We start from the raw sequence: 12,517 nt of genomic DNA on the forward strand, positions 1-12,517 counted from the left end.
CATCCCCACCCCACCCGCAACCCTGCGCCTTGCTCGGGGGACGGCAGTCACCTGTGGGGGGCATCAGCAGTCCAATGCTGTGACCCACAGGGAAGCCAAGAGGCTCCGGTAAGAGACCCCCCAGGCTGGTTTCCTCCCGTGGGCAGAGCTTCGTCCCAGGGAAGGGCAGGAATCCTTAACTCCAGCTGCTGCCAGAGCCACTGGGACAGTTTGGAAAACCCGACAGCTCAGGCTACACACCAAGCCCACGAACTCCAAGTATCTGGGGGCAGGACCCTGGCATCCGTATTTAAAAAAGAAAAAAAAAAAAAAACCCCCAACAAAAAAATCTTTCTAGGTGGTTTCAATGTGCAGCCGACGTTGGGAACCACTGAATTCAGAGGCCTTATCTGGGTGCCACCGTGTTTTAGCTGTGACCCAAGCATGTGGACTTGGAAACAGAGGGGGAAGTTCAATAGGAAGACATCTGTCCACAGGGGCACAGAGGGACAGCCCGTGCTGGACACTACATTACTTGGTTCTCTTCCAGTGAGCCCCCAAGGAAAGGGAACTGTAGCAGCAGAGGCAGCGGATCTTAGTGCGGCGGCCAGTGTGCGGACTCTGACTCGGGCAGAGCGGAGTTCCAATCCTGGGCTCTGGGACTCTGAGCTGTGTGATCACAGGGCAAGCGTCCCCACCACTTAAGGGAATGCCAGCACACCAGAAGCCGCGGGAGAGATCCCACAGCACCCAGTCCACAGAAGACGGCTGGGCCCAGGAATCCAGCACTTACTCCTCCCATCATGACGAGACCATGAGTTTGGGAGTTGTGCGTCAATCCCAGTAGTCCCAGGGCTCGGCCCCACGCTGCCTGCCTTTCAAACGAAGGCTATCATAACCCAGAAAACAACATGACTCAGATAGCATTTGGAGTAAGAGCTCCAAAATACTACCACCTTCTCCCCCTAGAAGAAAATGAATGGCGGCAATCAGCGCTCTGGAGACCCGCCAGTTTTAGCTGGAGTCCGCTTGCTTGCAAGGATCGGACGGGCAAGGACCATATTCATGCCATTCAGAGTCCCGTGAATAAATGGGGAACACTTTCTCTCTGGCAAGGCAAGGGAATCAAAAAGACCTCCCACAGCCAATTTTCCACAGTACACTCTCATGAGACTTCTTCCCTCGCTGGTACTTGGGAGGGCGGGGAGGCGTTTCCCACAATGAGCACTGGGTGGCGCTGTGTAGCCCAGAGTGGGCTCTGGAGGGCCTCACTGCTGGTGACGAGAGGAGGGCTGGGGACTCGCCATCTTCCAGATGGCCCACCTCCACCTACCTCTAAGAGCAAGAAATAAAAGCCTGTGGGGGAAACCAGCCCAAGAACACACGTGCTCAGATCAGTAAGAGCTCCCCCAGGAGCTGCTGGGTTCAGGGGACCCTTCAGAGACATGGGAGGCCCCTCCTCCTGCCCTGGATCCTGGAGGCCCGAGGGCTGCCTTGCTCCACACCTGTCTCCCCTGCATCCCCTGACTCCAACCCCTGGGGACCAGGCCTGTCACACTTCTCATGCTCCTCTAGCCAGTCGAACTGTTGCTAAATTCAAGAGTCCTATGGGTTATTGGTGGCCGTGAGAAGCCTTTTATGTTTTTAAAAAAATTTTTATGTATTTACTCATTTGAGAGAGAGAAAAAGTGAGAGAAGGGGAGTGGAGGAACAGAGAGATGGACAAGCAGACTCCCCTCTGAGTATGCAGCCTGATGCGGGGCTCGATCCCACGACCCTGGTATCATGACCAGAGCCTTTGAAATCAAGAGTCTGATGCTTAATGGACTGAGCCTCCCAGGGTCCCCCCATGAGAGACCTTTTAAAACAAGGTTTTTCCAGGGAATTTTATCCCAAGTTCTGGGGATAAGAACCAACTCATGGTTGGAGTAAAAATCCCATCTGTCTTACAGCGTTTGAGAACAGTCATTTCCATGTCGAGTGCATACACACTGCAGTATTGCTTCCAGGAATAAGGAGGGAAGGATGGGGTCAGGAGGAGGAACATCCCCCAGGACTGGGGGTGGTGGCGGCGGTTAACCCTTTCTGAGCCGAAACATCGGGTCCATTCAGACCCTGGTTTGCGTTTTATCAGCATCACAACTTTCACTTCGTCACCATCACTGACACCTCGTACTGTGCTATTCGTGGGCAGGCAACACAGCCTCCTGTGACAGCAGCAGCCCCAGCTGAGTATTTAAAGCCCAATCTGTGGACAACTGTGTGTTTCTGTCACTCACCATGTGTGAGCTCTGGGCAGTTTTTCAGGACTCCCCCATTGCTCTATTGTAAACAGCTGAGGACCATTGGAACCTAGACAAAAACAGAGAAATAAATAAATGCCAGCGTCGGGGAAGCAGGCGGAGAACAAAGCTAAGTGTGGTGGGGCTTCAACGGGAAGCAGGTGGGCCGGCGTGCCTAGCGGGAGCCAGATCCAGGCGGTACCAAGGATCTGCTGTGGGGAGAAGCAAGAGGCCTGCACAGCCTCGGGACACGGACCCCACATCACTTGGGACTGGAGGGGCGCAGCGCTGCAGGGCACGCAGAGGTGCGGACAGGGACAGCCTCTCTGCCGAGCCCCGCAGGCTTACAACACAAGCTCCTTCGGGGGAGGGATGAAACGTGACCTTTACTGTGCAGAGCAGCGTGACTTTCTAACATCTCTACAGTAAGCACAGGGTGATTCTGTCTCCCGAGGTCCTTCGAGACACACCACAAGACAAGACAAACAGAAAAGACCAACCTGTCTCTGGACACACCCCAAAGCACCCCCTGACCCCGATTCCCTGCACGGGACCTGCAGGGGACACACATGTCTGGGGGCCTGGCCACAGCGCCCCCTGGCCCTGCAGGAGCAGCAGTGAGTCTCACCATAAAGTTCGGCGAAGCCGTTCATAGGCACTCGGGACGTCCCTGTGACGAACTGCAGTAACCGGATCCGCTTCTCGGCGTCCATGAGCAGCACGGCCTGGGGACGGGGACAGACGGCGGTCACGGCACCGTGGGATGCCCAGCACACGACACACTAGCGCAGACATGCAAGACTCCACCGCCAAGGCCGTGGTGGCAGATCGGGACAGGGGACTGAGAATGGGGCTTTTTTTTTTTTAATGGGCACCAGAATGCCACCTGCCTAATCTCAGAGAGCAAGAGATCCCAAGGTCTCTTCCTTACAAAGCAAACACTCTGCCGGCACCCAGCTCAGGGTCTCTGGGGGAGGCGTGCAGGACCCCCGGGGCCAATTACACACACCCAGAGTTGGAGAAGCGCCAACACCACGGGAACCCAGGCTAGGACACGAGATGTGAGACTCCAGACTGTAGACAAATTCTCTAAAGAGAACGTTTTATAGAAAGAAAACCAGATGCCAGGGTAGGCCTCTACAGTAGTGTGTGCCACACACCTGAATTAGGACAAAAATTGAGCAGACACGTGGACTGGGTTTTGAAGAGTCTGCTTGTAACGTCTTCTCTCTCTACACTACTGCTAGCACTTAAAATAGTATTAATAGGGGCGCCTGGGTGGCTCAGTGGGTTAAAGCCTCTGCCTTCAGCTCAGGTCATGATCTCAGGGTCTTGGGATTGAGCCCACATCAGGCTCTCTGCTCAGTGGGGAGCCTGCCCCCCCCCCCCACTTGTGAGCTCTGTCAAATAAATAAAGTCTTAAAAAAATAGTATTAATAATACATACTTAGAAATGAAAACAAGTGGTAGTATTATTATGTTATACTATACAAAATAGTAATAATAATAGATATTTAGAAATTAAAACAAGTTACAGGAGTTATTACTTAAGTCATCAACCTTTTATCCCCCCTGAATTTTTTTTTTTTTAAGATTTTATTTATTTCAGAGAGAGAGAGAATGAGCACAGAGAGACAGGGAGAAGCAGGTTCCTCGCTCAGCAGGGAGCCCAAAGTAGGGCTCGATCTCAGGACCCCGAGATCATGACCTGAGCCGAAGGCAGATGCTTGGCAGTTTATAGTCTCTACCTTGGACTCAACTCACCATTTTGCTTCTCTCCTAAGCTCAAGAGAAAATAAACATTGGCCCTAAGACAGTAAATCAAATTTCATTTGCATCTCTGACTGAGGGATATAAAGATCAAAATATTTGTTGGAACTAACCAATAAAATGGGAAAAATGATTTTGTAAGCAAATATGGCATCTTGGAAAACTCAGCCCCAAGCACAGGAAAACTCAGCCCCAAGCACATTTTGCCCTGAGAAGCTTCCCATTCTTAGTCACACTTCGGCGGGCCCGTTCTAACTCCTGAACCCAAGGACCTACTTCATTCTACTCGTGGGCTCCGCCAATAGAGCTGCTGTAGTCAGGCTGCTAAGGAAGGACAAAGTGCTCTGATAAGGATCGAGCTGAGGCAGGGACAGCTGTCCACCAACAGCCATGGAAAAAGCTGGGTTTCCGCCCCCAGGGGTTCAATGCTGACTGGGGAGGAGCACGGGGGCGGCCATGGCCTTACCTTCCAGAACCACTGAATGACAGGGTGGTTTGGGCAGTAGCCGTTCTTGTAAATAGAATGTTGTCTCCAGTCGTTGACGTCCACGTCACCAAGGCCGCACATCAGCAGCTAGCGGGGAGAAGGAGCAGGTGTGAACGGGCCCGTGTGAACGCCGCACAGACCCCCACGGAGGAATGGCCTTTTCTCAACACCAGCATTTTGTCGCGTGCAGAGCAGGTAAGCTGGTGGCTCTTAACGTGTGACGGGGACATCATTTTCCTGTCCCTTCACAACGCAGGGAAGGATGGGGACCCAGATCCAACGCGTGCTCAGGCCACAGCCTCCCATGGTGGCAGTGCCACTCCGCGTCTGTCTCTTGTCAGCCCCTCCCATCTGAGCCCGGGGCTCAGCCTTTCTTGTGCTCCGTTTACAGCTGCTTGTCACTCTAGCTGTTTCCCCTTCCAAAACCTTATGTGTCTCAGGACCTAAAACGTGTCCCAACTCCCAGGAGAATGTGTGCTCTGAGGCAGCCAGAGCTCCTCCCCGCCAGCCTGCCGACCAGACGTGCGCCGATGCCGACCCGAGCTCCTGCAGTGACCGGGTCTGTGATGGAGTCCAAGGGCTCCTCCTACTACCTAACCCCCCCGAGCAGGGAAGGTGTCCTTGGGAAAAGCCAGCCTGCTATTCCCACAAAGGCACCAAAGAAAAATGGAAGGACAACCACGCCAGAAGCCTGAGACCAGATCCCAGGCCTGACTTGATGGGTAAACCTGGGAGCAGTTTCCCTACTTATAAAACAAAGGACTCACACTACAGGATTTTGACATCATCTGTCTTGAAGTTTCTACTTCCAGAAGAACAGAAGGCTAGCGTGTGAGACACGCTTCATGGGAAACGTGGCCTGGACAAATAGGGTGACAGCTTCCCCAGACACAGCCTTCCTCCTCCTATTTCAACACAACACAGGGTGTGAGATCCCTGTGCTTTTTCGGCTGCTAAGTTTTCCTCTAGGTCCACAGAGAAACCGGAGCAATCTCATTCAAACTGCCTCCTGCCACGACCTCATAGTCTTCTGAGCTTCTTCCTTAATAAAACCAGGTCAAGTTCACAAAGACTTCTCTGTTCCACAGCCCCTGGTGCTCATTTCCCCACCAAGGTCGCAGTCAGCTACCACCATGTGGGGAGGGGAGCAGGATCTCAGCCAGCCCAGCCTCGTGAGCAGCACGCTGCCACCCCAACTGGTTGTCCCAACCGTGACTCTATCTGAAGCAACTTTCCTTACCCGGTGCACCTGGCCATGAAGCCAACCCAGCTCGGTAGGCCTCCGCTTGTCCAGTGTGTTCTGGAACTACCCACTCCTGGGTGAGCTATCTACAGCTGGCTACTCTCACTATTCCCTACCGAAAAGACTGAAATAAGCACCCCATGAGAGACATAGAATAAAATCCATCTCAACTTACTTCCTAGAACATCATGGGCCAGAGAAGAGTAATATACCATTTAAAACTATCTACTTTACAGAATATATTCAGAATACAAACCTCCAGCTCATTTTCATCAAAAATTTTAATCAAATCAATAGGAAGCAGTTCTGTGAATCCCTGAAAGAGAAAAAAAAAATCACCTCAACACCTTTTTCCTTGAAAGAGACAAATTTTACAGAGAAAATAAACAGCCAGGAAAAAACAACATTCTTTACTGATGTATAGATTGGTGACAGTATCCCGTAACTGTAGTTCTAATAAAAACAGCACAGTCACGATGTAAAAATTCAGAAAAGTAGGAGAATCTAGAAGGTTCGGGTGTCTGAGCAATTTCAGAAGCCCTTTGAAAATATGGGTTACTGTAGGCAGGCGAATTCCAAAAGCCATTTATGACATCGCTATGAGTCAGTGTGTCCTAGAACGCACGAGCCACGGATGTGCAAGAGAACATGTTTAAAAATAAGGTACTGAAAGTACAGAGATGAGCTGCATAGGAGGAGGCGTGATCCAGGAGAGCAGAGGGAGGAGCGCAGGGACCGTGCTCTAGCTCCCGGGTGAACACTGACCACCGGGGCGGCCCGGTGAGATGCTCCGCACAGCTGGGCCGTGTAGGTGTCCCGTTTCCGAATGTGGGATTGCCTGGGGCGGGGCCAGGACCGTGCTTCCTGGGTTTCTTAAGTAAATAAAGTATGAAACCCTCTGACGTCTTGTGGGTCTAACACATTTTATGCCCTTAAGTCCCTGAATTTTTTGAGTGTTCTGCCAGGGTCGGGTAAGTGCAAGTGGCAATCTGTAATAAGCACTTGGGGCTTATTCCTACGTTCTCCTTATAGAACTCTGTCGTCAGGACTTTAAAAGGAATTCTACTTTTGGTCAGAGTGAACCACTTTTCAAAGAAGATTTTATTCACTTATTTATTTGAGAGAGAGAATGAGCAGGGGGAGTGGGAGAGGGAGCCCAACAAGGGGCTCGATCCCAGGACCCTGGAATCATGACGTGAGCCAAAGACAGATGCTTGATCGACTGAGCCAGCCAGGTGCCCCCCAAATGAACCCTTTTTCAAAAACGGTGAATCCCACCACCCTCTGCTAGGGGCCTGGGAGCATCAATGACATTAAATATTTGGATCTGAGAAGCAGCGGCTTCGCCCTCTAACAGGAGGAAAGTTGGCGCAAAACGGCTCGGCGTGAGATAAAAACCCAGCCAGAGACCGTGTGTTTTCCTCGTACTGGTGTGGAACTGAGTCTGTGCAGAGTAGGAGGACACTGAACGGAAAGGGTGGCCAGCTAAGTGCTCCAAGGCTGGGCCATGGTGTGCGTGGTGCAGGCCTGGCCTTCCTGCCCCAAGGACCAGAGCCCTCATCTCTCCACCCAGGACCGAGGGCGCACGACTTACCTCCAGGAAGGCGTTCATCTGCTTCTGGACCCTGTTCACAAACCTCCACTGGATGACCAAGCTGCGGGAGAGACGGAGGAGCAGTGAGCCCCCTTGTCACCACGAGCCCCACGCCATTTCCTCACACACTCTCCCTGGGGGGAAGGAGGGGGTACGCCCCCCACCCCCACCCCGCCACGGCGGGCCACAGGGAGGGTCTAGAGCCACGGCACTGCTGACTCAGTACCACTCTCGGAGTAGCTGGGAAACCTCAACTCTGAGTATTTCTAACGTAATTTATTCCCCCCGATCAAGCCTTAGTTTACCAAAGCTGCCTACAGACAGAACCACACGGACAGAGATAGAAAGGCGCGTCACACATGTGTTCACACGCACACTCACACACACCCACCTGTGCATAAACATGTACAGAGATTTTTCTTTTTTCCTTTTTTTTTTAACCTAAAGATTTCATTGACTTATTTGAGAGAGAGAACAAGCAGAGGGGAGAGGCAGAGGGAGAAGCTTGTTCTCCATTTCGTCATTTTTAAAAAAAGATACTATTTATTTATCTGACAGAGACACAGTGAGAGAGGGAACACAAGCACGGGGAGTGGGAGAGGGGGAAGCACGCTTCCTGCCCAGCAGGAAGCCCGATGCGGAGCTCGATCCCAGGACCCTGGGATCATGACTTGAGCCAAAGGCAGATGCCCAACCGACTGAGCCACCGAGGCGCCCCTAAACATGCACATGTCTTTAAAAGGAGTATCTAGTACATTTTGTGGTACGTTGCACTTGTGTCCAGTGTACTGTTTTCAACAATGACACAAAACTTACCAGCAAAATGATTTAAGCTAAGCCTTTAACATCAAAATTTGGAGGACTGACGATAAGGCCTCTTAACAGAAAACATTTTCTCTGTGATGATGTTTAGCGCACAGGAGAGCTTAATGCCAGGAAAGTCCACGCTGGACGCCAGCTAAGGCATCTGGTCCCGAAGGAGCAGGCAGGGCGCTCCCCAGCGAGGTGGCCCCCAAGGCCCAGCCCCGCTGCACAGGCCCTGCTCAGCCACACGAGGCTTCGCCACACCGCTGCACCCGTTGGCCCGAGCGCCTTCTTGCACCCCAGGGGGACCCGGGAGCCAGAGGGCGGGCGGAGATTTTCGCCCTCCTTTCTTTTCCAGGAAAGCCAGCTGCAACTCTGTCCACGTCCACCACCCACCAAATTTGAAACCTACAGCAAGTAACTGCAAAGGCCGCTGTACCACCTGTATCACCAGATCCAAACCCTCAGACTTTGGACCCTGAACACCCTCAGGGATGGTGCTTTCAAAATCCACACAACACCTGTGCTTTCAAATGGAGACTGTGGGATCTGCAAGGTGGCGTCCTGCCTGCTCCCAATTCAGAACCCAAGTGCCAATTAATGTGAACAGGTTAAGAACTGTGGTAGCTTATTCATAGATGTTGATGTTGTTGTTTTTTAAAGCACAGCAAGCTTTTACCTTGTGAGGATGGGGGAAAGAAGGGGAAGCCTGTGCTTTGTCAGGGTCTCTAAGTAGAGGCTCCAACACTCTCCATTTCTCCCTTATCAGGAAGGATGTCTTTTTCTTTGTAGAGGACACTAAAAGATACCAAGACTCTTGGCCACTTCTCCAAGTTCAAGTCCTCTGACCAGTTATGTTGAGGAGAGAGGAGGGAACCAGCTTGTTGAAACGAAAGGGCTGAAAGCAGACGCCGGTGCTCAGACCACTGCGGCAACCAGTGAGGGGCAGACACTGTGACGTGGCTGTGCCAACATCATCCCTGCACCAGGGCTAGCCAGGGAGCTCCCGCACCTGTGTGCTGGAAGCATACGTACATACCAAAGAGGAAAGTGTCATGTACCCAACAGACAAAGGCCTTCTGGCTAGCAGAAGTGCCCCGGGACGGCTTAACTGCTGGGTTTCCAAAGGACTAAACATTTTGTTCCACCAGCTGAGGCTGAGATTGGGTTAATCATTAAATATCAGAAATAATTCACTGTGTTTCACGTATGTGGATTTTCCTACCCATTTTAATGATTTTCTTCTATTTTCATTATGGACAAGAAGTCAGGAGAGAGAGGAAATATTTTATTTCTGGTTGTTTCTAATTTTACCCCACTGGTTGTTGACACTATGTTCCAACACTGCAAATCTCAATTTTAGACTACATGTCACAGCCTCCAAAAGCAAGTTTGCTGTATTACTCAATACTGTACACTTTTTTTCTCCTTTCATGACTCCTTCATAAGGTGGCTCACTGAAGTCATGATACAAGTCAAACTTTCCATCTCGTAATTCACCTTCTATTAGCCCAAGCCAGAAAGGAACTCCTATTACTGAAGTACGCCCACAACAGGCAGGAGCTACGTTAGCAAGAGAGATCAACCAAACGGACTGTTAAATTTAATAAAAGAAAAGGTGGTGAATCTGTGTATACGTACTCAATATATTCCCTCTTGTTTTCATTTGTCACCATTATTTCTGACCCATTGGGCTTCAGATCCACTTGGTAGGTCTGTAATTGGAAAGATAACAACAATCACCATCATGCAGTTGCCGTGCACGTTACTGAGTAATAATGTCTTACTAAGCAAGATAAGCAGCATTCATTCAAGAAGACTTCCCAGGAGATGGGCTCAGAGTAAAAGAGAATATCTAACGAGCCTTTTAAACTGTTGAGATGTTACACACTGAAAGATGTTATCAAAGGTGAACTATTTTGTGGTTATTTATGAGTTTTAATTATTCTTCATACATTACCAACAATGGAGAGGAACATTTTGTAATCTCATTTATCGAGGAATTAATTAATTATGTATAACAGCTGAGACAGGGTACGCTCATCAAGACTACAGAGATCCAAATTCTAATGCACTCTGTTTCTGAAAATTAGATTTTACAGTCACACACACAAAAAGATGCATGGAATTTCTCTCAAGAAGGCAAAACATGGGGACTTTAAAAAAAAAAAGAAAAAAAAAAAAAAAAGAAAAGGCAGCTTACGAAGCCTGGCTGAGGAATGGGTTTACCTGCAGTTCTGAGAACCCTGGCTTTCTATGGGCATCTGCACACCTCCTCGCTCGCTGCCCGGACGAGCTCCTCCCGCAGGGCCCCCCAAGACTGTTAAGAGCAAATTGGCCAAGAGAAAGCACGGCCTTCTGTGCTTCCCGCAAATATCATGCCACAGAAAGCAGAAACTAGCAGGAAGCAAGGGAGGGAGGGACTTTTTTAATTTTTTAAATAAAGTTTTAATTTTTTTTAAAAATAAAGTTTACTCTTGTAGGCATTTTAAATTTTAAATACCACCCCCATGTCTCCTAATCAAAGGTAGCCGTATCCATGATCCGTCAGGACCCCTTTCCCTCTTTTTTTTCTAAGCAGAACTGGCTACTTCAGAGAGTGAGCCAAGCCCGTGGAGAGGGTTTTCCCGGTAAGTTTGCGGGTCACCTGCCTCACGAGGGAGAAGATTTGGAGCACCGATGAAATCTGCTTGGGCATGGGGTCCACCAAGACCTGGAGACGCAGCCCCTGCTCGCCTCCCAGTGGTCTCCAGATTAGTCACGGGATCACTGCTCAGTTTCCGTCTCCTGCCTTCTTCTCTTCCTCTTACTCGGGGAGAGATCTGGTGTTTCCACCCCATGGCCGAACTCCACTCTATGATGTCACTTCAGCTCTTTATCCGACCGCGAGGTGGATTTCAACTGTTATCGTGTTTCTTGTTTTCTTCAAGCCCCTCCTTCCAGCCCGCTTTCCCCTTCTCCGTGGCTGTCGTCCTTGCCTGGCTCTCCCTGTGACTGCCCACCCAGCCTCGGGGGGCCCGGGCAATCCTCAAGGATGGTGGACACTTAACACGCTTAGGGTGAGGTGGGGACGTTTCTTGGACTATAACCTCTTTGGAGGTTTGTGGACCATATTCATTTATACCACTGCATTTTTAAATAGCTCCTGATGCTTTTTCAAAATTTTTCAAAATTTTAATCGCAAATTTTCTCTAGGTGGTAAAGAGCGATGGATTGCAGTAGCTTTACATATATTACTTAAATTATTAGTATTTTGTAATCAGATAAACGAATACAATTGTTTTTGAAAGAAAAAAAAGGGGGGAATCATACTGTGTTATATAAGGAGGGCCAGCAAGCAGTCCAGTCCGTGGGCAGCCGTCCGGTTCTATGGCTGACTCTGGCTGTGGGTCTCTCTGGCAGGCGGTGCTGGGAGGCTCACGGGCAGGGAGGGAAGGCTGGTTTCCAGGTCTTGCTCCCTGAGCCGGGCCAGCAGTGTCTCTCAGTTCAAGCTTTCTGTGGTCAGTCTCCCTTCTGCTCGGGCTCCTCACCGACAACACCTGAGTGGGCCATCCTAGCTGCGCTTCCAATTCCACATTTTAGACCGGCTGCGTAGGGCCAGAAACAGTCTGCTTCCCGTGCTCTGGGTGCAGTGCTCATCACAGAAGTCACAGACCAGTCCCCACGAGGCAGGTGCCATTGCTGTCATTTTCTCGTGGAGAGGGGAGACTCAGGAAGTGGAGAGTGGCCTCCTGCCACCCCACCATCTCCCCACCTCTCGTGAACACCTATTCTGGGCCAGGGTCATCACTGTCGTGTCTGAACTCAAGGACCCGATATAAAGGACACTAGCCCAGTGCCTGCCCACAGGAGGTGCTCAGTATGTGCTTCTGAAAAAAATCCCTATTTTTAAAAAAGTCTACTGGCCTGAGTACAGTCACCTCTCTTCTTCAGAAAGACTATAAATTAGATCAGAGATGGGACTCTCACAAATCTGGACCCTCTTCCTTGGCAGGTTAAAGCTCTGGATTCATCATACACATCCCCCAGATTTTCCCAAGGTGTCGTATGTCGAATGTGTGGGGGATCTGCTGAGAAACTGCTTGGATCATTTCAAGTTAAGTGGGACTCGGGCAGAGAAAGGTGTACCTGCCTCTGGCCCCATCCCGGGCGCTGCTCACTGCTGGGCAAACACCCACCTGCTGACAGGACATGTGTCCCCCGTACCCCGCAGGATGAGCCTCAGGGGGCCAAGCCACCTCACCCTCCCCAGCCTCTCTCCAAGCAGACATGAAAGCCAGCCACGAGGCATCGAGTCAACCTCCCCTTCTACCCTCACATTTCCTACAGGTGTCATCGGTCTAGCTCCTTGACCTGGG

The 12,517-nt window shown here is 50.6% G+C and overlaps 1 protein-coding gene across 3 annotated transcripts in view; it reads right to left on the reverse strand.

Moving 5' to 3' along the window:
- LOC111154313 (neural precursor cell expressed, developmentally down-regulated 4-like, E3 ubiquitin protein ligase) overlaps positions 1-12,517 on the reverse strand; it is a 336,163-nt gene that overhangs the window by 6,623 nt on the left and 317,023 nt on the right. For all 3 annotated transcript variants that reach the window (XM_022513830.1, XM_022513831.1, XM_022513829.1), the window contains 6 exons: positions 9,801-9,874; positions 7,356-7,416; positions 6,018-6,077; positions 4,498-4,605; positions 2,890-2,986; positions 2,259-2,331 (listed from right to left, as the gene is read on the reverse strand). In XM_022513830.1, the coding sequence (XP_022369538.1) occupies positions 2,259-2,331; positions 2,890-2,986; positions 4,498-4,605; positions 6,018-6,077; positions 7,356-7,416; positions 9,801-9,874 (473 nt within the window). The remainder of the gene's footprint in view (positions 1-2,258; positions 2,332-2,889; positions 2,987-4,497; positions 4,606-6,017; positions 6,078-7,355; positions 7,417-9,800; positions 9,875-12,517) is intronic.

This window comes from Enhydra lutris, unplaced genomic scaffold (genome assembly GCF_002288905.1).
Source record: "Enhydra lutris kenyoni isolate GAN:26980312 unplaced genomic scaffold, ASM228890v2 scaffoldscaffold36, whole genome shotgun sequence".
In the NCBI taxonomy this organism is placed as follows: domain Eukaryota; kingdom Metazoa; phylum Chordata; class Mammalia; order Carnivora; family Mustelidae; genus Enhydra; species Enhydra lutris.